The sequence below is a fragment of the Puma concolor genome, chromosome D3 (genome assembly GCF_028749965.1).
Source record: "Puma concolor isolate L17-30 chromosome D3, mPumCon1.1.hap2, whole genome shotgun sequence".
NCBI classification, from domain to species: Eukaryota; Metazoa; Chordata; class Mammalia; order Carnivora; family Felidae; genus Puma; species Puma concolor.
Genome location: NC_141678.1, coordinates 13,579,027 through 13,606,067, shown reverse-complemented (window position 1 = coordinate 13,606,067; position 27,041 = coordinate 13,579,027). Strand labels below are relative to the sequence as shown.

General features: G+C 46.5%; 1 protein-coding gene across 5 annotated transcripts in view; it reads left to right on the top strand.

Moving 5' to 3' along the window:
• SPRING1 (SREBF pathway regulator in golgi 1) overlaps nt 1-27,041 on the top strand; it is a 122,317-nt gene that overhangs the window by 4,325 nt on the left and 90,951 nt on the right. For 2 of the 5 annotated variants that reach the window (XM_086681778.1, XM_025933437.2), the window contains exons 2-5: nt 4,241-4,397; nt 7,894-8,045; nt 8,656-8,769; nt 10,906-11,396. In XM_086681778.1, the coding sequence (XP_086537904.1) occupies nt 4,241-4,397; nt 7,894-8,045; nt 8,656-8,769; nt 10,906-10,989 (507 nt within the window). In that variant the 3' untranslated portion in view covers nt 10,990-11,396. Of the gene's footprint in view, nt 1-4,240; nt 4,398-7,893; nt 8,046-8,655; nt 8,770-10,905; nt 11,397-27,041 lie in introns of those variants that run through there. The other 3 variants (XM_086681779.1, XM_086681780.1, XM_025933438.2) reach the window with 2 other exon arrangements.

Here is a 27,041-nt window from a genome sequence, read left to right as displayed (position 1 = left end):
GTTTGTCAAGTACTGCCCAGGGTAGAGGAGGAAAACAGTGACCTGTAATTTCATCAACCATGGGACATTGATCTCATTTGACCATTATGATAACCTCTGAAAAATAGGACAGTTATTGAAGTACTCCTTTTTAAGTCAGGCTAAGTAACATATGTTAGTAATAAAAGCATTACAGTAACTCGTTATAATTTATGAAGAAAGTTCAGATGTTATTTTGTTTTGCTCCTTTTTGTTCCTGCTCTTTGTACCCTAGCGTACCCTTGTGTGGACATCCATTGTGGTTAATTGCACTGATTTCTGTGCATGCTTCTTTATCGACTGCTCTGGGGACTCCTTGAGAGTAGAGAGCCTGACTGCCTTTGTCTGTATATCCTTAATGCATTGTTAAGGACTTGTTACCTTTGCGGGGGGAACACACACACACACACACACACACACAGGTGCATGCACGTGTGTATGTATACAGGCCTAGAATTGAGACAACCTAGTAGGGTAGATCAGTTTGGTAGGGGCTTAAAACCATGGAAGGGATCCCTTCAGTGCCCCTTCCCCCCATGCTTGGTGAGACTGGACCCTCAGAAAAATGCATGTGTTAATTCATTACATAAGTCACCATGTGTTACACTATCTCTTGTACAGCCTTTTTTTTTGATCATACAACTCTTACCCAGTCTTTTTGGCAAGGTCTTAAATATTCATGTTTGAAAACAAGTTCAAGTGCTGGAAGAATTGCCTTCCTGTTTACCAGGAGTGTAGTTATGTGGAAGAGGTCCTTCTGGGATGCACTTGGCTGTGAACACTTGTTTTCTTTCGGGAAGACTAACAGGATAGTTTGAGAGTAATGTTAGGAGTACTTTTAATCTTGTGAGATCCAGTGTACTTTGACCAGCTGCTTACTAGTCTAAATGGCTATTAATTTATCTAGGGCAGCATTCGAAGCTCAGTTTCGATTGGACATAGCTTGACTATGCAGTTAACTGATAGGGTCCCAGCAGAGCAGAGGAATATAAATGTCCAGGTAGTTAAACTGTATGTAGCTAAGTAATTTGCCCCATATTCCCAAGGCTTCTGCACTTAGCCCCTCTTCTTGCACCAACGAAGGAGTATAGATGTTGTTTATATATAACCCATCCTGTTCCTGCCAGTGCCAGTTTTTGCCTATAAATGAAACAAAAGGGAGAGGCAGAATAGAAATTAAAGCCACTGAGTGTGACTGTTGTACACTTAGTAAATTAAAGAACAAAATCCAGTACTGGTGCAGTGGTGGTAAAATTGCAAACACTGTTATGTAAATGCTGGTGATGTTACAAATGGTGTATATAACTTTGGGGAAGTTATTTGGCGCATATAGCATTAACTGGTTTTGATAATCATTACTACAAGTTATCGAAGAGAATAAACAAACTTTATTGCAATGCTACCTCTGATAACAAAGGTGTTATTCTGTAGAAGATGTGTTTACTAAATTATGGCATGGGAACATGATAGGTTATTATATAGCCTTGAAGACGTTCTTGTCAAGATAATGTAGGTACTTGGATGGCTTACCATCCAGTTAGTGTCAAGAAGAGTTGAATGCAAAGCCTCCTACTTTGTAGTATAAACGCCAGGGTCACAGGCTAGAAGTCAATGTATACATATCGATACAGCTTTGTTTAAGCAGTGGGATTGTGGGCAGTTTTTGTCTTTAATGTTGGTAATCATGCTTTTTTAAAGTAAAATTTTTATTTTGGGGCAATTACAGATATAGAGAAAAGTTTCAAGGATAATACAGAGTTCGTGTAGATCCCTCAGTGTCTTCTCATATTAATGATAATTATGCTTCTATCATTTTATTTTAAAGTGAAGATATCCCAAAGATGACAAAAGGTGTCAACAATCACCTCTGTCCCTTCCACGTCTGTAGCATATCTTTCCATACTGTTATCTCAGCTCTTACAAACTTGTATGTGTATGTTGTTATAATTGTTATAGTGTGTGATAATATGCATGTTCTTTTGTAACTTGCTGGTATCACTTAATAATATATTGTGGGCATCCAGTGGTCTACACACAGTGGTCTCTGTATTAAAATCAGCTGGGTGGTTTAACAATACTGATTCCTAGGTCCCGTTCACAGAGATTTTTACTCAGTCTGAAGTTGGGCTCAGGAATCAGAATCTGTTTTAAAGACCCTGTATAATTTAATGTGCAAGTTCAGATTTAAGAACTTACTCTAGATAAATATATATCATTCACATCTGGGTTGTTTGTAGTGGCCATAGCTATGCCAGTGTTTTTCAGTCATTTCTCTGTTGGCTTTCTAGGTTTTTCCTACCATGTAAACAGTGCTGTAGTAAACATCCTGGTGCATCCTTACACGGTGGTACTTTCTATAGGAGAAGCTCAAAAATGTGTTTATGGGGTGCCTGGGTGGCCCAGTCAGTTAAGTGTCTGACTTCAGCTTAGGCCATGATCTCACGGTCTGTGAGTTCGAGCCTCGCATCGGGCTCTGTGCTGACAGCTCAGAGCCTGGAGCTTGTTTCGGATTCTGTGTCTCCCTCTCTCTCTCTGACCCTCCCCCGTTCATGCTCTGTCTCTCTGTCTCAAAAATAAATAAACGTTAAAATTTTTTTTTTTTAAATGTGCTTGCTGTGCCAAAGGAGTGTGTGTGTGGATGTGTATTATTTTTTTTTAATTAAAAATTTTTTTCATGTTTATTTTTTGAGAGAGAGAGAGAGAGACAGAGTGTGAGCAGGGGAGGGGCAGAGAGAGAGAGAGAGAGAGAGGGAGACACAGACTCCGAAACAGGCTCCAGGCTCTGAGCTGTCAGCATAGAGCCCAACGTGGGGCTCGAACCCACAAGCTGTGAGATGATGACCTGAGCCGAAGTCAGACGCTTAACTGACTGAGCCACCCAGGCGCCCCTTTTTAAAAAATTTTTTTAATGTTTATTTTTGAGAGAGAAAGAGAGAGCACATGCACAAGTTGTGGAGGGGCAGAGAGAGAGGGAGACACAGACTCCGAAGCAGGCTCCAGGCTCTGAGCTGTCAGCATAGAGCCCAACGTGGGGCTGGAACTCACAAGCTGTGAGACCATGATCTGAGCTGAAGTTAGACACTTAATCGACTGAGCCACCAAGGTGCCCCTGTGGATGTGTTTATTTTAAATATTAATAGCTTTTTCCAGATTGCTTTCCTAAAGAAATCTCAGTAACTATAAAGATCTGTTCCATTGTTTTAAAGTATATATCATTTGCCATCAAACTTTCAAGGTTAGTCCCTTTTGCTGGTGACACGTGATAGATCATTAATGGTAAAAGCCACAGAATTCTATTAAAAAGGTAGAATGTTTAAAGTATATAAAAAGCCTTTGGGAGAGAGTCTTATATAATTGTTTTGTTTTCCAACAGCAGGTTAAAGGATTCAGAAGATGGCTATCTCATGCTTGGCTTGTCTTCTGGTACTCAGGTGCCTTCCCCTTAGTTTCTGTAATAGTATAGGAAAAGTAGTTTTGAAAGCTCGGCTGCAGCTTGGAGGCTAGGAGAGAAGGTGCAGGGGCTTGCCTGTAGAGCAGCAAGTCCCTTTGCACATGTAGGTAAAGGGCTGGCTGGCAAGGATGTCTTATGTAAAGAAAGGTATGTTGTAAGGGTTGCATACTCACTGTTTTTTCATAGGAGAAATTTGCGAGTTGACATGCTTCTTCTTGCCCCTAAAACCAACCTCCCAATTCAGTATCCCCTGAGTTTACCACTGAAGTACTCGTAATGGAAGTGACCTTGTGCTCCAGATGAGTCCAGGTATTCTCTGAAATGACCATTGCAAAATTTTGTGAAGTCTCCTCTTCTGTTTTAAAAGTGTATTCACATTTTACCTTTTATTCCACAATGTGTTTGTTTTGATATAAAAATAAATTATTTTATCGATGGCAAATCATTTAAGGTTTAAGACTTTTTCCCTCCAAAGTTTTGCATGGAATTAACACTTTCATACGTGTTTACAATGTGCATGTAATCCAGGGGCCGTTAACGTAATTATGCCAGTTTTGAAGCATAGCCTCATTTTACTACTTTTCCTACAGGTTTATTTTGCTTTGTATATTATGACTTTGGCTCAGACTTTGCTCATATGGGGGTGGGGGTGACGGTTCCTGTTGGGCAAGCTTTTTTATATTGTTTCTGTCTTGTTATTGTAGTTTGTATGAAAAATTGGCAGAAATGCAAGAAACGGTACTTTAACCTTTCTGTTTGTCGTCTCTGTAGGAGGAGAGGGCAGTGAGAGATCGGAATCTCCTCCAGGTTCAAGACCACGACCAGCCCATTCCGTGGAAAGTGCAGTTTCACCTGGGCAACAGCAGTCGGCCTGGCAACCAGTGCCGGAACTCCATTCAAGGGAAGCACCTCATCACGGACGAGCTAGGTAGGGCTGGCTCCCGTCCTCTCTGCAGCCAGCGATGGATTCCGGTGGGAGTCCATCGCTTGGGTTTTATACAGAGCCTTGTCCCTTCCTGCTCATTTCCAGCATTTCTCACATCTCTGTGTCTCATACCTTACTCATCATTCATAATCCCTCTCACTGTCAGAGAAGTTTGGTCCTGATAATTCTGTCTCTGAAGCATTGGACCCTGCACCAGTCCCTAGGCTGCTTCCTGCCGGTCTCGTCCTGGCCCCAGGATATTCAGATCTTGCCAGTGTTCTCTTCTCTGAATGGTGAACTGTACAGGGTAACCAGCATTCCTCCTTGGTGGCCTACATACTATCCCCATGGTTCTGGCACTTCGGAAATGTGCTCATTGACTAACTGGGTGATCTCACGTGAATTATAAACATATTCCAAATGTGTTACTCTTACAGTGAAAATGGCTGCCTGTCTGTCTGGGGGTTTCCTCCCACAGTTTTCTTGCCTCCTTTTAGTCTATAAGAAAGGCGATTCCTGTGCCGTTGAGGTAGTTGGATTAGACCACTGCTTGAGGGCTCACTACACGAAGGCTGGCCCAGTCTTCCCAAAGAGGGTCTCTCATGAATGTGCAACCTGCATTAAGTGAGCTCTTAACTGCATGTCGGGCACTGGGCTAAAACCTCTCTTTGAATATGTCTTCTGATTTTTGCAGCAGTCCTATGAGGTGTGGGCATTGTTCTTGTTACTTAATAGGTGAAGACACAGGCACCAAGGGGCTAAGGAACTTGCCTACAAGGGCAAGGACTCTTGTAAACCATGATCAGGATACCATGATTACATCAAAAAAGTAACACTTTTCCTTAATGTCAACTATCCACAAACAGCTTTTCAGAGTTCCCTGCTAGTTCTACAGATTTCTTTTTTCTCTTTTCAGTTGGTGGTTTGGAGATTATGCGGTTGGTTTGTTTGCAAGAGTAACTTGTGCTCTTATTTCAAAGAACCTGAGCACAAGTGGGTTGTGACTCTGGCAGTAGCGAAATTGACCCAGGCGACCTTGAATTAGAAAACTCCTCTGTACACACTGACCGACCAAAATGCAGATGCGCAGTCTTTAACATGACAATGGCCGTGCATTTATTGTTTCTTCAAAAAAGTTTGTGTTCCCAGCAAAATAGAAAATAAATAAATAAAACCTTGACGAAAAGATCTCAAAGGTATCAGGCCAGATGAGGTTATTTGGAATTGAAGGAAGGGATCAGAGGCAAACCACCCACCTACGGTGGAAGAGCTGGACAGTTTTGCACAAAAATGCACTGATGCTCCAGCAGTGATGGCCAGTGTCAGCCTCCACCTCTAAGATCACAATGAGAAAGCAAATAACTTCTTTTTGTGTTCTGTTTTGTTTCTTAAAATTTGGCAAAGGCAATTTACTTCCGTAAGGTGATAGAGCCAGTCAGTGGGCAGACCCCGGGCCAGGACTGAACTTAGAGTCCAGTCCTTTTTTGCTTGGAGAATGTTTTGTTCGTATGACACCCAGTGAGAAAACATGAAGTCTTAACCCCCTGGGTCTCCTGGTTAACATTAGGTTGTGAGTGACAGCCGTTTTTTGTTGTAGCTAACAAATGAATAATTTCCCTCTGATTAATTCATGGGAGACAAAGACTCTCAGATTTCTTAAAGTAAAAAGTTCCAAGAATCAATCAATAAAAATCCAGGAGCCATAGTTTTTATTGTACCTTTACGACTGTGAGAAGCAATAAACAGTACAAAGAAAACTTGGAGGAATTTATGTCTTCCAGCAAGCAGGTGCCACCGCAAATATTTCCAGGGTAACAGTTATTAAATAAGACAACCAATTAGAATGGCAAGCTTTTCCAGGGTTAGGAGTTAATTTCTCAGTCAACAGCAACACACTCTGAGGTTGTGATCTTACTGGACTCTTTGTTGGAAACAACATTTGCATGAATAGATTTACGATGCAAAAGGAGAAATCTTGATTAGCTTTATTTTACCAGCAGTCAGGAGGACCTGTGGTTTCGAGGCTAACTACCTGCAGCTAGCACTGGGGCGCAAAAGGCACGCAGTGGTGCTGACGCGATACGGGAGAGAGAAAAGGGCAGAAAGATAGTTTTCACAAGCGGAGTTTAGGCTACGTTATATTTTACGTCTTCCTGACACAGAGGTAATAAGGTTGGAGGGTAGTTATTTGGGGCAGAATTTTGAGAAACACGCTGGCCTGTTTGGACTTTGTTTATAATCCCAGTGGAGAAAATGAGTAAGAATAGTTGGGAATCCCAGAAACATTTCCTATGGCGTTCAAGTCTTCTTTCAACGTGGAAGACAGAATGGCATAGTCAGAAACAGCAACGCAAAGTTCCTCGTTCTCAGGTAACTGGGGTCTGGTTCTTTCCAGGCTCCAGTTTTCCAGGTGTTAAGCGCGGGTCCTCTGAGTCTCTTCCATTGTTATGTTACTGGTGCCTCCTGCTCCCTCGCAGACTGTGTTTTCCAGAGTAGTTTCAGAAAACGACCTTGTGCTTCACCGAGTCTCATTGTCTGAGGATTAAGAAGCTGGGGCATTTGGAATGGAATGACGCTAGCGACAGCTGCTCCACACCTGTGGGCACCTGTGGGCCCGGGTGGAGACCTGTGGGCTGGTTGCACACACCTGGGAGTTTCCCAAGGGCCATGTGGTGTCCCTCGTGCACTTATTCTTACATTTTTCTGTCCCACTCCCAGAAGGTTGTAGAGAAATGTCTGTTTAGCAGCTCTGAACAATAAATTGGTTTTTGTAAGGAGATTCTTTCCTTCAAGTTGAGGATGGGTTTGATTGGGGTGGAGGGAGTGTACAGATGATGGGATTTATGAGGAGTGGAGGGAATTAGGATTTTTCTCCCTTGGGTGGTAGAGAACTTGTATTCCCTAATGCTGAGGGCTAGTTGAGTCCCAGGCCTATATACTTACAAACAGCCTGAATCAATTTATGAAGATTAGGTAGGACTACGTTTTAAAAAAATCTTCCAAACTACTAAGTAAATAAATGCCAGGCATTTAAAATATATTTGTAAAGGGGGAGGGTTGGTTGGTTGGTTTTTTAATCCAGATGGCTCCGACTTTCAGGAATGAATGCCTTGGTTTTTTTTCTATTTTCTTTTTTTTTTCCTTTTCTAAAAACAATGCCATTTTTCTTCAATCACAGGTGAGAGAGTAGCTTACGTTGGTTAGGTATGACTTGATGTGGTGATTAAATCAAACACATGACAGCAGACCGAAAGGTCGCTTTAGGTGGGTTAGAATGTATAGCCTGCTTACAACGTGGGAGTCCATGCTGCCTGTAAACACCGCACGTAGAAAGCTCTGGTCCCCTTGTGTCTGACTCCTGGCCCTTTGGTGCCTGGGACGCTCCAGACTCCACGTTCTGTCTCTGCATTTTCTGCGCGCAGTACCCTCATTGTGGTCACCCCGGTAGCGAGGTGCGAGAACTGCCGGCTTTATACTCAGGTGAGTCTCTGACTTCCAGGATACATTTGTGAAAGGAAGGATTTGCTGGTGAACGGCTGCTGTAACGTCAACGTCCCCGGCACGAAGCAGTACCGCTGTGACGGCTGCCTGCCCAACGGCTGCTGCAGCGCTTACGAGTACTGCGTGTCCTGCTGCCTGCAGCCCAGCAAGGTACGCGGAGCTGCTCCCCTCCACGTCCCCTCCTCTCTCTGTTTAGGATGAGACTTCATGATGAGCACTGACGTCTCCACGTGAAGCTGTTCTGAAGGTAGAACTGAGAGGGCACCTGGGGATCTAAGTTGGTTAAGCATCCGACTCTTGATTTCAGCCCAAGTCGCCATCTCATGGTTTGTGGGATGGAGCCCTGCATTGGGCTCCGTGCTGACAGTGCGGAGCCTGCTTGGGATGTCTCTTTCTCTCTCGCTCTCTCTCTCTCTCTCTCTCTCTCTCTGCCCTGCCCTTGTGGGCTCGCTCTCAAAATAAACAAACATTAAAAAAACAAAAAAGCACTGAGGAGGGAACTTTGACATGTCAGAAATTGCTGCGTGAAGAAAGGTTGACAGTGAAAGGAGGTTCCCAGTTAGTTTTGCAGGATGGGCTGCTGTATTGCTCATCAGATACCTGACTCATAGGGTATAGGGCGCGTGTGCGTTTGAGCTTGCTGTCTCCCTCCCCACCCCCCTTCCATATCAGCCGTCTCTTAGTTCAGGAGAAATATCCAAGGTTACCTTGTGCTGCTGAGTCTGGAATTTATTACAGGTACTAACTTTTGTTTCCATAGCAACTTCTCCTGGAGCGCTTCCTCAACCGGGCAGCTGTGGCATTCCAGAACCTCTTCATGGCCGTCGAAGATCACTTTGAATTGTGTTTGGCCAAGTGCAGAACCTCATCCCAGGTCAGAAGCTGTGATGCCTCTAGCTGGGGGATGGGCGAGTGGGAGTCAGGGTTTAGAAGAAAACTCGAGAATACGCAGTGGAGGCCTCTTGGCAGAGTAATAATGGAGAAGAGATTTAAGCGAAGCGGCGTCGAGCTTTGGTGCAGTGATAGTATTTAGAATGTCAACAGGAGGTTGCACACATTAGGGAAGTAAAATATTTAAATCAAGGTCTAATCAGCTTGCATCTCCCCTATCTGATTGGCATGTCTGCACTTCAAGTGGGAGCTTAAAATTATTTTTAAGTCTGGGTAGAGTCCTCGCAGTCTGGTTCCTGAGAGCAGTTCTCTCCCCGCGTCTTTGACTGAAATGTGACTAAGGCTTTCCAGCAACCACTTGTTCAGAGGAAGTAGTAATTTGTTCTGGGACAGAGTTGTGGTTTATTTTAGGATTTGAGGGGGCAGGGCAGGTGGGCACTTAAAAATACACGAATCAATCTGCGGGTTGTCGAGCTCTCGGTACTCACTAGCATGCTGTCAGTAAATGCTTTGCTCTTTGGCCACTCGGCGCTGCACCTGCCGCGGCAAGTGTCTGCACGTCTGTGCCTTTGCATCGCTCTGCAGCCTTGGCTCTCAGCTTGTGTGGTCGGGTGTTGTCGGGGCTCGGGTCGTAAGATCAGCAGACGTGTATTGTGCAAGCACGCTTCTTCTGGTTTGTGTCCTTGGCGTCTCCAAGACTGCTGGCTTCGTCTGAGATAGACTTGTCATTCTCTGCGACTCTCGTACCCTTGGCAGATTTCTGTAGACCGCCTTTTGATTTTATGCCACTTTGTCCGTCTCTGGTCTGCTCTCAGAGCACTCAGAATCACCGGGTAAATATTTCAGGGATTATAATGAGCATTGGAAAACATGAAATTCCTGATGGTCTTGTTTTGCTGGAAGAGCTTTCCACTTGAATGGGCTTTGAAGGAAATGTGGAGGAAGGCTGAACACATGACTCATTTTGATTCAGATTCTCTCTCATTCTGAGAAGTGGTAGAAAAGGCGGAATATTTTCTTTCCTTAACCGATAAAACCCAGATGCTATTTCCAGTCTTCAGGGAAGATGCTAACTTTTCTAACTATCTTTTTATTGCAAAGAGAGAGATCCTGGTTGCCTGTTGATTGCAGTATCCCAAAAAAGAGATTTGCTGCATGTCTATAAATTGGATTAATACTTACAATTTAGCTGCTAAACATTGGTTTTGGGCTAATTAGCGAACTCCAGACTAGCCAACAACTCAAGTTGCTTGTATGAAAACAAATTGCTGGAAAATTAGCCATCGGGGATGATGGTCTGTTAAGTCACACTCTCCGTTTGCTTAGCCAAATGAGGCTTATGTGGTATTGTGGGGCTGGGCTCATGTGCCAGACCTCGAGGTACATAAACCTTCATGAGAGCCACATGAGGTGGTATCTCCTTCGTCTCTGCAGGGCTCAGGACCAGGAACTGCATTTCTTTGGAGCACAGAAGTCAGGAGCAAAGCACCCACTGGATCTTAATCTAACTTAAAATCATTTGCAAAAAAAATGATTGCTTTGAATTGCCCAGGTCATAGCTAGGCTGTTTAAAAAGAAAAAAACCAAAACAGCAAAAAAAACCCCTCACTGTTGACGTAAAAAGAAACAGTCACAGGGGCGCCTGGGTGGCGCAGTCGGTTGAGCGTCCGACTTCAGCCAGGTCACGATCTCGCGGTCCGGGAGTTCGAGCCCCGCGTCGGGCTCTGGGCTGATGGCTCAGAGCCTGGAGCCTGTTTCCGATTCTGTGTCTCCCTCTCTCTCTGCCCCTCCCCCGTTCATGCTCTGTCTCTCTCTGTTCCAAAAATGAATAAACGTTGAAAAAAAAAAAAATTAAAAAAAAAAAAAAAAAAAAAAGAAACAGTCACATAGTGATGTTCTGCCCATTTTCATGCTCTTCGTTGGCATTCTGTGTTGAGCTTCCACCTTTGTTTCAGACAAGTGCCTTGGAGCCTTTTGGTGGCATTTGGAGATGGCCTCATCCAGGCTCCTGCAGGGGGTGACTGCCCGCAGTCCTGCTCTGATCTCCACTGTTCCGCGAGGGAGACATGTGAAACTCTGCTCTCTCTCATGGCGCTCTTATCTTCCCTTTTGCCAACAGAGCGTGCAACACGAGAACACCTATAGGGACCCCATAGCCAAGTATTGCTACGGAGAGAGCCCTCCTGAGCTCTTCCCTGCGTGACGGGCACGGAAGACGACCCATGGGCGACCAGGCACCACCGAAGAACTTGTGGCCCGAAGCCACGCTCCAGTGTTCTCTAGTCCGCTTGGAAGAAGAGGGTCTTCGTGCTTTGACCTTGGCTTTGACCACTTCTTGTGTTGTACTTTTGGCCTCACTCTCCACTGGGCTTTAACCCGTGAAACTGTTCTGTAAAGCAGCTTGGAAACGCCAGCAAGTCACGTTCAGGAACAGACTATGGGCGAGCTCGTGGAGGCGTGGGCACTCGGGGACACCTCTACCATGGTAGACTCATGGAACCCTTCACTGTAAAGTTATTTATTGCATTTCTTTGGAGTAGTGGGAAGGTGATAATGTTTGATAGGGGAGGATGCCTTGCCTTGATAGTTGAATATATTCAAGGAAATTGTTGTTGTCGTTTTCTTGTGTTCTTGAGTTTCATGAGCTAAGTCATCCCTTCACCCACATGAAGTGTTTCGCCCCTCTGAAAGCGCGTGATCTCTCAAGGTAGTTATTTTTGGTTTTGTTTTCACAGCATCTTCGGGTGTGGGCTCTGAACACCGTATCCTGACATGTAAAATTGCCAATAACTCAAAAGATACTATTCCATTCCCGCTCCGTACCATGTTCCTAGCAGGGGGCACCGGGTGCCCTCAGGTTTTCTCGTAGTGGTATTTGAATATGCTCGTTTACCTCTCTGTGAGCACTGTTACGACCAGAAGTTCGGGCTTGTTGTTCTGGAGGATTCTGTTCTCGTTTCCCATGCCGCCGTTGAAATGATTATACTCTGCTCAGCTGTGGCACGCTGGGAGCCTCAGGACGTCACCGCGGCCTCCTCTCCTCTCCTATTGTGGAAGCCCGGTCTCAAGGTGATTGCTACGTGGAGACACATCTAGCAGCTGGCTGTGAGAGTCATCCTCATTGCTATCAGCTTCGGGACACATAACAGGTTCAGACCTTCACTTTCCTTCTGATTTGCAAGGAAGAAGAAAGCCCGGATTTCTGTCAAGGTTCTGTAAGAGACTTACTCCTGCCCTCAGTGGGACGAGTCCGTGAATGCTGGACATGCGGCTGTGCGTCCACATGCTCGAGGCACCCCCCCAGGATTTCTCATGTGACACTGATTCTCTCAAGCTCGAGGTCTCAGATCTTTGGTCCTCAAAAACATCCTGCCCCTCAAATAGTATGGCTCTTTGCTCTCAGGAGACATTAACGCACAGATCTTTCCTGGAGCCCCTCACTTGGGCAAGGTATTTTTCATTTTTTGGTTGTTCAAGTTGTTGACCTTGGAGCAGGGCATTAGTTCTACAATCCACTTTTGAGATATATGTATATATATATGTACATAGGTATATGTACATATATATATGTATATATATATATATTTTTTTTTTTCCAAGCATGGCTTTTTCTTTGGACCATGTTTGCCTTCCAGTGTGTTTCTGCAGTATATAGCAGTTAAAATTTCCCTTAACTTCCTGTTACATCTTATATTTATCTTCCCAAAGTGGTTTGTCCCCCTAAATAAGCTTTCTCAGGGGGCGAACTGTCTGGCAATTGGTTTTTAATGTTTTTTTCCCCAGAAAATCTATTTAATTTGCATTGGACTTTCTGGATTCTGTGTGTATTCACGGTGCTAAATCAAACTTCGTCTGTGAGAGAAAGGTGCATGTCTGGGTGTTTTACCATCTTTTTGGTGACTCAGTCTGGTGTGGGAGTCTGTCTTACGTGGTTGTCACTGGTGTCAGTCTCTCCTTGGAGCTTATTTGAACTTCTGAGCAGGGTAACGTAGACTTAATGTGAAAACAGTGCGTATCGAGGACCAACCCACGCCTCTTTACTTCGTGCTTGAAATACCGAGGAGCACGTTCTGTGTTTTCAGTGCTTTCACAAACAGTACCTACAGCTGTGCGAGAGAGTTAAGCTTGCGTGTATTCCCACCCCACAGATGAGGAAAAAGAAGCGAAGTGACTTCCCAGAGTCCCTACTGTGATTTAACCACAGAACGAGAACAAGAACTTCATCTCTGGCTTCAGGTCTGCTATCGCCTCTCGCCAGCTCCACCGCCAGCTCTGCCATGATCACCCCCCCCCCCCGTCCCCCCCTTGAGAGTGTAGATTTCCGTTGTCCAGGTCAAAAGAGAGGAGAGGGGGGCCTCAGTAGCCAAATTGGGTCAGTAATTTGAAGGTCATTTTCATTTGGCCCTGGAATATGTTTTATTTGTTTGTTTGTTTAACTTAAGTCAAGTTCACTGGTTTGGAAACTCACAACACTGCAGACTACATAATGAAGTCGTTGAAGGACTTGGGACATTGTTCGGCCTCCCCAGCCTTCCAGCCCAGAACCTCTCCCTGCTCTGCACGCTGTGGTTTGTTTTTCCTTGACTGAGGGTTTCTAGAATCAGGGACCTCACCTTAGTTCTGCATGCCTACAGTTTAGCAAAGCACACGACACATGCTGGGATTTTAGGGAAACCTGAAAGAAGGGACAAAAATACCTTTAGTTAAAAAAAAAAGTTACAGGGTGCCTGGGTGGCTCAGTCGGTTGAGCATCCGACTTCAGCTCAAGTCATGATCTCACTGCTTGTGGGTTTGAGCCCCGCATTGGGCTCCGTGCTGACAGCTCAGAGCCTGGAGCCCGCTTCGGATTCTGTCTCTCTCTGCCCCTCCCCCCCCCTCTCAAAATAAATAAACATTAAAAAAAATTCAAAAATTAAAAAAAAGTTTCTAAATGATGAGTGTTTGGGGCTAAAGGTAAGAGGACAATTTAAAGCATTTCCCCCAGTTCTGAATCTTAATTGCGCTGCTTGTTGCTGGAGTGCAAAGATCTGTCCCAACAGGGAAACAAACAGTAGAGTGTGTCAGGTGCCGAGGCAGGCAGGTACGAAGGGAGGGGTGAGCTGCCTCCACCAGGCCAGGGCCTCAGGGCAGCCCTAGACCTGGCTACATGGGGCTGGCATCGCATCGCGGCGGGAGCTCGACACCTCTTGGAAAGCGGGGGTTAGGGTTTTAGAGCCTGGACGTCAGCTGTCCATATGCTCCCGAAGGCGGACTGCGGGCCTCCGGGAAGTGCCTTGGTTGGTGTGGCTGCAGAGGACTGTGGGCTCGGGCGGCGCCACCTGCAGGATCCCCAGCAAGGCTTTTCCTGGCGTTGGGATTTGCAGATAAATTGTACACGTGCCGAGATGTTGCTTATTGTGGTGCTGGCGGCTCCCTCGCGGGCGGGAGAGAACTCTGTCTTGTGGTTAGTGACTGCTTGCTGACGGGGGGCTCTGGGTGGTCTCCTCTCCCGAGTCCCAGGCCCTTCATCTGGAAAGTGGGGTCACCCGTGTGAGGTATCCGCGCGAGTGAAGCCTAGTGCTCAGCACAGAGTCCGCCGTCTGCAGCCCAGCAGGGGAACAGTGTCAGGTAGTCACAACGCGGGGGGCCGTGGGCCCCTCAGGTGGAAGGGTGGCGATTACAGAATTCCCGGCATTATTTTTATTACTAGTTTTAAAAGAACTCATGCCCACGATGAACTGCAGATAACTCAGAAATATGTAAAGATGAAATTAATAGTCACCGAAAATGCCATGACCCAGAGATCAGCCCCAGTCTTTTTTCTCTTCTCCCGTGACTTTTCAGGCAGAAACAGGCGCCCGTTTTCCTCTTGAAGACAGTCCTGTAATGGACATCCTCCTATGTGAACGTACAGGCCTGTAATAACTGTAATGACCACATGGTGTCAATTTTGTGCATTACAGTAATGTTATTAACCCCCTGCTGAGGACACTTAGCTTATTAACATTTGTTTTTTGGCTGCTACAAACAATGCATTGGTAATAGCACTTTTAAATGCGTGTTTGTATATTCATCTGATAACTATTTTCACCAGTTTTTACTGTGACCTAAAAATTGTGGGAGTGTCTTTTTTTTTTTTTTTTGCCACGCCCCTAAGACCCTCACGTTATCATTTAACTCTGCTGATGGATGTCAGTGTTCTAATTTGTATTTATTTAATTGCTACTGACATTAACTCTTCCATGTACTAATTGGCCATTCTTCAAATGTAGTGAACTGTCCCTGACCTTGGCCAACTTTTCTTTCTTAGCATTTAAAAAATTTGTTTTTAATGTTTATTTTTGAGAGAGAGACAGAGCGCGAATGGGAGAGGGGCAGCGAGAGAGGGAGACAGAGGATCTGAAGCAGGCTCCAGGCTTGAAGCTGTCAGCACAGAGCTTGATGTGGGGCTCGAACTCACAAACCGCTAGATTGTGACCTGAGCCGAAGTCAGATGCATAACTGAGCCACCCAGGTGCCCCAACTTTTCTTTCTTTTTCTTAGCATTTTTAAGTGAGGGCTAACTTTTCCAGTTGACCTAGGACAGCAATGGCGGGGGCACTTCTGTCCCCAAAAGGACCTTTGGCAAGGTCTGGAGACATTTTTGTCACAACTGGGGGAGGATGGTGCCTCTCGTGGGTGGAGGCCAGGACGCTGCTAAACATCCTGCCACGCACAGGTGGGCCCCGTGACACGGTTAACTGGCTCCAGATGTCAGCGGGGCCTAGGTGGAGGCCCTACCCTCAGGTCACATTTCCCCCTTAGGTGGAACAGAGAAGCTACCAGGAGCTTGGAGCTGACTTTATTATTTCCCTGCCCTTGCTTTCAGCCGTGCTAAAGCGCCGCTGATTAAATTACCCTGGAATCCCAGGGGCCCTGCTACTTCCCTCCCTGGTCTCTCCCAGCCCAGTGCTGCCTCCACGAACAGCATTATTACTCTGCCATGATGTCCTTAGCACACTAGTGTGATCCCAGAGCAGACGCTCCGCTGTGGGATGGCCTGCAGGTTCACAAACAGTCCCCTCCCCGACATGACAGCTTTGTTCTCCAGGTCCCCCCGCCCCCAGCAGCTCCTTGTGTGGGGTGACTGGGGGGGGGGTAGGGGGAGTTGGGAGATGCCACTGCAGATTCCGTTTGCTCTGCTCTAAGAAGGTGCCGCACAAGGATATAGTAACGCTTTTTTTGCCAGTGGATCATGAGGGTTCTTTCCTACACGAGTGCTTTCCCGACCGCGTGGCTTGTGGGCACATTGCCTTCGAGGGCCTTCTGCTTGGATTTGTCCCGCATGGTTTGTTATCAGGGTGCCGGAGCAGTCGTGGGTGCTGGTCTCCCTGTTCCTGCGCAGTCACGCATCTGCGAAGTTCCTTGGTCAGTCCACGTTCACAGGCACCAGGAGGGATCGGGGCTGGCAGTATGCTAAGTGGGGACAACTATCCCAGGGGCCCTTGTCCGTTATTTTGTGCCTACGGCTTGATTCCTATCCAGTGATAGAGCTGAGCTGCTGGACTTTCTAAAAATGAAAGGCCAGCCTTTAATATTATAATAAAGAAACAAACGTTTTTGAGACGGAGAATAGTTCCTTCGGCTTTGGACTTTTCTAATTTGTTGACTTTGTTTTTTTGTTTTTTAATATTTATTTTTGGGAGAGCGCAGGTCGGGGAAGGGTGGAGAGAGGAGGACAGAGGATCCGAAGCAGGCGGTACGCGGACAGGCTGACAGCAGCAAGCCCGATGTGGGGCTCAAACTCATGAACCGTGGGATCGTGACCTGAGCCGAAGTTAGATGCTCAACCGACTGAGCCACCCAGGTGCCCCAGTTTGTTGACTTTTTACGCAAGGTGGAGCAGGCAAGCTCTGGCTTGCCGTCCGGGTTGTCATGACATCAAAAGTTTGAGTAAGAAACGGTTGCGTTGGCTCTCAGTGAAATTTGGGGTTTCAGACTATGTCGGCCACACCCCACTGTTACTAAGGGCGCTGGTGTGTGTAAGTAGAACACCAGCGGTATGAGGTGCGTGGGTGGCCGCCTAATTTTATTGACAAACGTGCAGGCATTAAAGACTGGGAGTAAAGTAATGTTTTCTGGCGTTGCTTTCCTCATTGGTGAAATGAGGGTGATGGCTAAGGTATCTCGCAGATGGGAAATTCTGTTTGGGACCAGCCAGACATGCCGCCGTGTGTGAAAGCAAGACCGGAACTCGTGCCTCCCAGCCTCTGGATCCTGGGCTCTGATCCTCACAGGGCGAGTGGACCAGCCATTGGAGACCCGTTTTCCTGAAAGCAGGGCTTCCCCCTTCTCTCTCGAAGATTTCAGCCGGGGCTCACCGCTTTCTGCCTCTTCGTCCTCGAATGTTAAATAGACACTGTATTCTTCTCTGCTGGGACCGGCTTCTCATGGATTGCTGCTCTGCACCTGTGAAAACAGCTGTTGTGTTTTCCATCATAAGAAACAGCTGCCTTTTGGCAGGGAGTCACAGAGCTGTATACACGGCTGTGCCTGAGTATGGTGCTAAGTTATTCAGGTGTGCTTAACCTGAGTTACCCAGAGCATCTTGGAATTCCGAAGAAGGGCTTGTGTAGTCGTTCCTCTGTAAAAGGTCTTCCTTTCATTTCTTTTTGTGATTACAAAGTAGAAACCTTACAGTATAGGAAACTACACTGAAATTAAATTGTGCCAAACTAGACTCCTAGGCCCCAAAGATAACCATGTCATTTTCGATGTAAGTTTTGCCTGTATTTTGTACATAAACATGTTATTTTATGTTAGTATGCCAATCAAGTAGAATCCTGTAGATAATATTTAAAAACAAACAGTCCCTGTTAGATTGATGTAACGCAATTATAGCTAATTGTAGAGTAGGAAAGTGCATGTTTTTGCTTCTATGATCCGGCCTCTGAAATAAAGCCAGGTTAGAGGCTTCGAAAGCCCTTTCAGAGTTGCACACGAGGATGGCTCTTTCCATGCGGTGGCTTTTTGTTGTGTGCAAGTAAGTGGTAGGCGGTTCAGCTTGTCCAGAGCGGACCTGCACGAAGCCTGCTGGGGACAGAGCCTGGCCCAGGCTTCCCCTTGCGAGCTGAGAGAAGGATGGGGACGAGCCCGCCAGATCTCCTCATATGCAGGCCATTCAGATGCAGAAAGGAAGGGGAAGCTATGCGAAAAGTTTGGGTAAAGATGTGTGGATCGTCTTACTGGACATCTGGTGTGGAGGAAGGATGATCTGAGCTCAGGGCAGCCCAAGCGTCCCCCGAAGCTCCAGCTCTGCTTTGACAAGTGTCCGGCAGTGTGATGGTTTCCGAGGGCACGAGGGACCTCTGCTTTTAAAGATACTCCCGTGTGCTTCGTGGAGCCTTCCGGCGGGCACTGTTTGAAGCTGGGATCCGCCGTGCTCGCTCTCCTCGTGTGCTGGACTCCATTTCTCCTGGGAGGTCTGCACCGGGCAGAATTCGGGGATGCCCTCGGAGCTCAGTCCCTGACACGTGTGCCTGTCCTTGCTTTGCCTGTGGCCTGCTAAGTGCCAGCTTGGAAGCCCGAGATAAATAGTCTTGCAGCAGCTCAGCAGTCGGCTAGGCTCATTTATTCGACACAAATAAGCTCATTGACCTGATTTAGCGCAGGGAGGAACTGTGGAGTTAAGTCAGATGAGATCTCAAAGCCCTGTCTCTCGTCTGCAGCCTTCGCAGACCCCCAAGGACAGCCGCCTGGTTAAACGATGCTCGTGGGCGCCATTTCAAGGGCAGAGGGGGAGAGAGGACGGAGAGGTGGAAGGAAGAGGGATGGAGAGGAGAGAACGAGGTGCTGGTGGCACAGACACCAACAATTGCTCTCTGTGCCACTTGGTGGCACCAATTCCATAGGTTTTCTGTCCCAGCACACCGCTAGTCAAGCGACTGAGGGCCTGGAGCCCGCGTGGTCTCCCTCTCCTTGAAACAATGAAGCGGTTTCTGTCGATGGGGAGCCCGCTGCCGCTGAGGACACATCGGGGCTGTTGATTTTGTGCACGGACACCCGGGAGAGCAGCCTCTGATCTGCCTCTGGTGCCCATGCTGCCCACGTTCTTTTTCCTCCCCGTTCACCGAGAGGAGAAGGAGAGAGGTCTCTTAACCGTCCTTACCCAGGAGAGGACAGCGCCTTGGAAGCGCTCCCAGTGTCCCGTTCTGCATCCGTCTTCTGAGACAGGTGCTCTTTCTCCCCGTTCTGCAGAGGAAGTCTTGGATGCACAGGTGAGCTTCCTCAGGCCGCGCCGTGGGACGCTGCAGCCACATGCACACTTGAGATCTCCAAAAGGTGCGCGCAGGCTGAGTGGGCAGCACACGACCTTGGCAGACGGTGATAACAGCAACCCTCTTCTAATCATTTCTGGTGCTAGAGGCCTATTTAATCCTAACAACCACTCCTATGAGGGAGGGAGGGAGGTCGGTCTTTTCATTCCCGTTTTAAGGAAACGAGCCCGAAGATTCAATACTTTGCATAGGGACACACTGTCTTGTTTTAAACGACCAAGACTAAACCCAGACCTTTCTTGTTTTAGCCCCTGTGATGGAGTAAACGCCGCACGGGGCTCTGAGCACGAAAGGCAGGGGGCAGGTGCCGGGGGAGGACCGGTTGGCATTCGCTCTCACATTTGCACTCTGGCCCCAGGATTGGATCATCCTTGATTTAAGCAAAATGTTTTACCTTTTCGCTGCTGGTCCCTGCCGGAAAGGGCTTTTGAAGACTGTACTAGAAGGGGAACTTAACCCTTTCTGTACTAGTGAGAGGGCTGTGTCTTACTATCCACCAGGCAGAGTCCTTGTAATGGGCTGCATTGTGTCTCCCCACCAAATTCATATGCCTGAGTCCGAAGCCCTTGTACCTGGGACGAGATGAGGCCTTCAAAGAGGTGACTGAGTGAAAATGAGGCCATTAGGGTGGGTTGTAATCTGACAGCACTGGTGTCCTTACAAGAAGAGAGAGACACCAGTGGTGCAAGCAGGTGGCTGTCTGCGAGCCAAGGTGAAGGACCACAGGAGAAGCCAAGCCTGCCTACAGCAGCCTGAGCCAAAGGACAGCACGGGCAGGGGAAGACACGGCTGCACCGCTGGAGTCGTTCTGGCTCCGCGTGTCTCCTCCCTTCTGGGCCTGTTGGCCCATCTGTGAGTGGGGCACACGGTCATGCACAAGGAGCCTTCTGGCCCCAGCCCTCTAGGATTGTAGGCGCTGGTTGCCAGGACCTGCAGAGGTTGGTTGAAACCAGCAGTGTCTAACCAGAAGGGGATTTTACGCCCTAGGAGACATTGCCAGTGTCTGCGGACGTTTTCGATGGTCACCAGTGTGTATGTGGAGTCACTACCGGCATCTCCTAGAGGCCAGGAAGGCTGTTCGACGTCCTACGGCGCACAGGACAGCCCCCCTCCACAGACGGTTAGCCGGCCCCTGGAGCCTCTGGTGCTGAGTGGAGAAGGCCTGGGTTAAACCTGTCACCCCTTGAATGGGACTGGCACCACACTACCAGCCCCAGCCATTCATTCTGCAGGTATTTAATGACGCCTGCTGTGTGCCTAGCTCTGGGCTGGATGCTGGGGAGCACACAGGAGTGGAAGAAGACCTTCTGAAATGTAAAATTGAGTGGATCCCGAGCCTCTGGTTTGGGGAATGTGGTACCTGAGCATCCTTAGGTATTAATTTACCCTTAAGATAAAGTGTCACTTGTTGGGGTGCCTGGGTGGCGCAGTCGGTTAAGCGTCCGACTTCAGCCAGGTCACGATCTCGCGGTCCGTGAGTTCGAGCCCCGCGTCAGGCTCTGGGCTGATGGCTCAGAGCCTGGAGCCTGTTTCTGATTCTGTGTCTCCCTCTCTCTCTGCCCCTCCCCCGTTCATGCTCTGTCTCTCTCTGTCCCAAAAATAAATAAACGTTGAAAAAAAAAAATTAAAAAAAAAAAAAAAAAAAAGATAAAGTGTCACTTGCATTTTTATGCTCGAACGGCACAGGCACCACGTGTTTATTCCTACTCCATTCACAGACCTACACCTGTATAGCTTGATTATTTTCTAAAAGGATTTGAGAAAATACATGTTTATATATAATACTGATTAGTAAAATAGAAATAAAATTAGAACAACCTTTTTTTTTTTTTTTTTTTAGTGGTTATTTTTGAAAGACAGAGACAGCATGAGCGGGAGAGGGCAGAGAGAGAAAGAGGGAGACCCAGAATATGAAGCAGGCTCCGGGCTCCGAGCTGTCAGCCCAGAGCCCAACGTGGGGCTCGAACTCACAGACCAGGAGACCATGACCCGAACCGAAGTCGGACGCCCAACCGACTGAGCCACCCAGGCGCCCCTAGAACAACTTTATTTATTTATTTATTTATTTATTTATTTATTTATTTATTTATTTAAAAATTTTAAAAATGTTTTATTTATTTTTGACAGAGAGAGAGAGAGACAGCATGAGCAGGGGAGGGTCAGAGAGAGAGGGAGACACAGAATCCGAAGCAGGCTCCAGGCTCTGAGCCGTCAGCACAGAGCCCGACATGGGGCTCGAACTCACAGACCACGAGATCATGACCTGAGCTGAAGTCGGACGCTCAACCGACTGAGCCACCCAGGCGCCCCTAGAACAACTTTAAAGTAGAATGCAGACATGCAGTTGAACAATACAGGTGATGCAATTGAGTTTCCTGGCAGCAAGGGCAAAAAGAGAAATAATCCCTCATGTTAATGCAAAGTATTAATGACATAAACACAAAGCATTTCCTCAATGCAAAGTCTAAAATGAAATTTTTGTACAGGCTTTTGACAGAGCATACTGACTGATACTTAGATCTATACTATGTGTAGTGAGCATACCAAAACCAGGCATATTTGGATGTTAGAACAGTGAATTAGAAATGGTCTCTGCTTCCAGAAAATATGATGTGTTGTGAGAGATAGGCAGTTATGTCATTACCTGTCATATGGGATCATAAATGTGAGGATAGAGGAAGTATTGCTGTGTGGGTGAGGCTGAGAGGGCAGACTTAGTAAAATGACATGTTTATACATACGTACTTTTTTTTTCTAATATTTGTAATTTTATCTAATTACAAAGTAATACACTGCATTATAGAAAATTAGGGCGGTATGAAAAAGATTAAAAGCTCTCATGATTCTTTTATCTATAGATAACCACTCTGGGTATGTGTCTATTTTCATATACACACACTTATATATTAATATATTTCACAAAAAAGAAAATTTGGATCCTGTTTTATCATTTTGTAACCAAATGAAGGCCCTCGAAAGGGGCTTTGAAGTAGGAGTTGGGAGATCACCAAGCACAGGAAGTGGTGTGCGTGCCGGGCTGGCTGTGGAGTAGATAGCCAGGATCCATGAAGATGGGTGGGGCCCCACGTTTCATTTCACAACTCCTGGGGGAGGCACCATTCCCATGGTAACAAAGAGAATATTGCCCCCCACCCCCACCCCTGGGTTGTACAACCCAGCAGCCCTGTAACTATTTTTGTTTTTTCATTTATCAACGTAATGGAAGTGGTTTTCTATCTTAGTCTACCATGTCATTATTTTTTTTGTAACAATGTTATCAGGGTATACTCACTTACCATACAATCCACCCCTTTAAAGTGTATATACAGTTCAATGATTTTATTATATTCACAGATATGCACCCATCACAGGTTTTTTTTTTTTAATTTTTTTTTTTAACATTTATTTATTTTTGAGACAGAGAGAGACAGAGCATGAACGGGGAGGGTCAGAGAGAGAGGGAGACACAGAATCTGAAACAGGCTCCGGGCTCTGAGCAATCAGCACAGAGCCCGACGTGGGGCTTGAACTCACATACCGTGAGATCATGACCTGAGCCGAAGTCGGACGCTTAACCGACTGAGCCACCCAGGCGCCCCATCACAGTTCATTTTAGACACTTTTGTGACCCCTCCCCCCAAAAGAAACCCCATGCCTATTAGTAGTCACTCCCCATTCTTTCTCCCCCCAGTGTCTGGCAACAATTCATCTAGTTTCTGCCTCTATGGATTGACCCATTTTAGAGGTTCCATATAAATAGAATCATGCAATATGTGGTCTTTTGTAACTAGCTTCTCTCACTCAGCATATTTTCAGTTTACCCGTGTTGTAGCATGCATCAACTTCTTTACTATCGCTAGATAATGTTCTTTTGTGTAGAAAACAAATGCACATTTGTTTGTGCACTCTTCAGTTGATGGGCACGTGGGTGGTCTCCACTTTTTGGCCCTCAGGAGTAATGCTGCTATGAACATTCATGTGTAAGCTTCGTGTGGACATGTCTTCAGTTCCCTTGGGTGTATCCTGAGGACTGGAATTTCCGGGTCATTTGGGAGCTCTGCGTCTCACCTTTTGAGAAACTACCAGATTGTTTTCCAAGAGAGTTGTACCATTTTGCGTCCCCACTTGCAGTGTACGAGGATTTCCGTGTCTCCACATCCTCTCCAGCATTCGGTATTGTCCATCTTACTGATTATGGCCATCCTGTGTTTGTAACGTGGAATCCCGCTGTGGTTTTGACTTGCGTATCCCTGGTGGCCAATGATGTTGTACATTTGTATGTCCTCTTTGGAGAGAGGCCTGTCCTCATCCTCCCATTTTTAAGTTGGGTTGTCTTTTTAGTGTTGAGTTGATGGAGTTCTTTACATACAGTTTTGGTGTCAGTCCCTTATCTGATACATGATTTGCAAATATTTTTCTCATTCTGTGGCTTGTCATTTCACTTTCTTGATGGTGTTCTTGGAAGCATAAAGGTTTGATTTTGATGCAGTTCAATTTAACTTTTGTTACTTTGTTACTTTGTTACTTTTGTACTTTGTTTCTGGTGTCCTGTCTAATACCATTTGCTTTTTAATGTGTGATCATACTCCTTGGAATGGATGTCACATAAGGGGATAATTATTTGATTCTAACTTGCATTAAGGCATTTGTTTTAAATGATTCCCCCTCCCCCACTGGTGGATAGCTGCAGTTAGACCATAGTCATTTTGTCCCATCTTATAACCTTTTTTAAAAAAAAATTTTTTTTAACGTTTATTTTTTATTTTTGAGAGAGAGACAGAGCATGAGCATGGTAGGGGCAGAGAGAGAGAGGGACACACAGGATCTGAAGCAGGCTCCAGGCTCTGAGCTGTCAGCACAGAGCCATACGAGGGGCTTGAACTCACGAACTGGGAGATCGTGGCCTCAGCCAAAGTCGCCACTTAACCACCTGAGCCACTCAGGTGCCCCTCCTGTAGCCTTTATAAACACTTCATTGTTCCACATGCTTTTTCTCCCCCACCAATGTGTTCGGCTGTGCTCAGACCTCTGCATAGTGGCTGGGGAGGTGCTCGAATCTCCAGGCAGCATACCTAAGCGTGTCCTCTGCCCTGTCATTTCATGGCCAAAAGTCACAACTAACACATCCTTGCAGGACATGTCGCCATCTGCTGGCAGAGGTGGGAAAGTGCGGCGCCAGGAACAGGAAGCTTGCACTTAGAGCCCATTGTCAAGGACTACCGGCCAACTCTTTCCATTCGGGCCTCCTCCTGTTGCTTTGAAGCTCTTCCCACCTTTGGGGGTAGTGTTTAAATATGAAACCCTTTACTAAACAAAATCTGTTTTCTACAAGGCAAGGAAGCCTGGGTGGTTCTTGTTCCATGGGTGCTACCTGGGGCATGAAAAACGTCATCAACTAGGAAGTACTGTACCACAGGTGAGGGAAGGGAGATGAGTAGGAGGCATTTGTTGTGCCCGACGGGTAACGTTATCATTGTGTTTGCCGGGTCTCCAATGCTCCAGAATCCATCCAGGTGTGTCATTATACCTGCTACTTGCTGCCAGCTCTTCCGGGGTAGACTGTGCCCACTTTGCTGATGAGAACAATGAGGCCCTGTGAAAATAAAGAACTGACCTTTGAGGGGCGCCTGGGTGGCTCGGTCGGTTAAGCGGCCGACTTCGGCTCAGGTCACGATCTCACACTCCGTGAGTTCGAGCCCCGCGTCGGGCTCTGTGCTGACCGCTCGGAGCCTGGAGCCTGTTTCCGATTCTGTGTCTCCCTCTCTCTCTGCCCCTCCCCCGTTCATGCTCTGTCTCTCTCTGTCTCAAAAATAAATAAACGTTAAAAAAAAAAAAATTAAAAAAAAAGAACTGACCTTTGAGGGCTGTGTGCTGACAGCTCAGAGCCTGGAGCCTGCTTCAGATTCTGTGTCTCCCTCTTTCTCTGTCTCTCTCTGTCTCTCTCTGTCTCTCAAAGAACAAAAATAAACGTTAAAAAATTTAAAAAAAAAAAATAAAAAAAGAACTGACCTTTGTATGTTTTCTAGAACAGCATGGGCAACAACCTGATTTTTTTTTCTTTTTTAATTTTTTTTTCAACGTTTATTTATTTTTGGGACAGAGAGAGACAGAGCATGAACGGGGGAGGGGCAGAGAGAGAGGGAGACACAGAATCGGAAACAGGCTCCAGGCTCCGAGCCATCAGCCCAGAGCCCGATGCGGGGCTCGAACTCACGGACCGCGAGATCGTGACCTGGCTGAAGTCGGACGCTTAACCGACTGCGCCACCCAGGCGCCCCGATTTTTTTTTTTTTTTTTAATGAATGATAGAACAGCCAGGATGTGAAATCATCAGTACCTAGCATAATGTCTTATACTCTATTTTAATAAGTATTTATTGAATGAATGAAAAAAAAAACTTCTGCATCCCAACTTGTGACCCACCTTCTTTTCACCACACCTAGCTGCTGCTTCTGTCCTAAATGCTGCAGTTATTTCAATAAGTATTTATGATGTTGTTCAATGAGAGAATACGTGTTTTTTGTTTATTTATTTATTTTGAGAGAGAGAGCAGCAGGGGAGGGGCAGAGAGAGGGGGAGAGAGAGAATCTCAGGCAGGCTCTGCACCGTCAGCATGGAGCCCAACGTGGGTCTCAAACTCACCACGAGATTGTGAGCTGAGCTGAAACCCAAGAGTCGGGTGCTTCACCAATCGAGCCACCCAGGCACCCCAAGAGCATGTGTTTCTAATTCATTTCACCCTTTAATAAAAGGAGTATAAAAATGTGACTTGTCAAAAAATGTGCAGAAAAGTTTGTACACGAATATTCACATCAACACCACTCACAACAGCCAGGAAGTGGAAGCCGCCCGAGTGCCCATCAGTAGATAAATGGATAAACAAAATGTGGTACATCCTACAATGGAATACTAGTCAGCCCCCAAAAGGAACAAAGCACTGACATCTGCTACAGTGTGGATGAACCTGGAAAAATATGGATGATGCTAAGGGAAAGTAGCCAGCCACAAAAAGGCCACATGTTGTATACCTCCGTTTATATGAGATGTCCAGAGTAAGCAAACCTGTAGAGATCAAAGGCAGATTCTTCATGGTTGCCAGGGGCTGAGGGGAAGGGGAAAGATGAGGAGGGACTGCTAAGGGGTAGGGGGTTTCTTTTGGGGTGATGACGATACTCTCAAGTGGATTTGGGGGATGTTGGCACAACTCGGAACACACTAAGAATACCGCTTGAGGGGCGCCTAGGTGGCTCCGTCAGTTAAGTGTCCGACTTCAGCTCAGATCATGATCTCAGTTTGTGCGTTCAAGCCCCATGTTGGGATCTACACTGGCAACGTGGAGCCTTCTTTGGGTCCTTGGTCTCCTCCTTTCTGCTCCTACCCCTACTTGTACACTCACTCACTCTCTCTCTCTCTGTCTCAAAAATAAAAGAAACTAAAAAAAAAAAAAAAAAAAGAATACCATTTGAAATCGGGTTGCATTTTATAACATAGTAGCATCATTTTACATGAATATTTAGTCACTCTGAAGCTTGATTTCCTTCCCTGCAAAAGAGACATGATGCTCTCCATATAGGTTTTTTTTTGGGGGGGGGGGTGGATTATATCGACCATGTATGTAAACTTTCTTGCACACGCTATGTTCAACAAATAATCTTTTCCATCTCGCAGCCCTGAGCTGTTAGGATTCTGTGGCTTTCAGGCTAGTGAAAGGGCTTTCGACGAAGTCCTTTTGCCTTCAGAAGCTTCTAGCGGGCAGTGTGGCCGAGTGGACTCAGAATGTGAAATGAGGGTTTTGGACTGAGCTAAAAGCGTGGAGTCTGTGGTTTCCTCACGTCGGTGCCCTTTCTACCTTACATGTCCGTTAGAGTCTGCTCCATTCTACCCTGCAAGTTCCTGATCCTAAAAAAAAATGGCACTTTATGGGTTTGTGGGCCACGTGCATCATCTTCTACCTTACTCC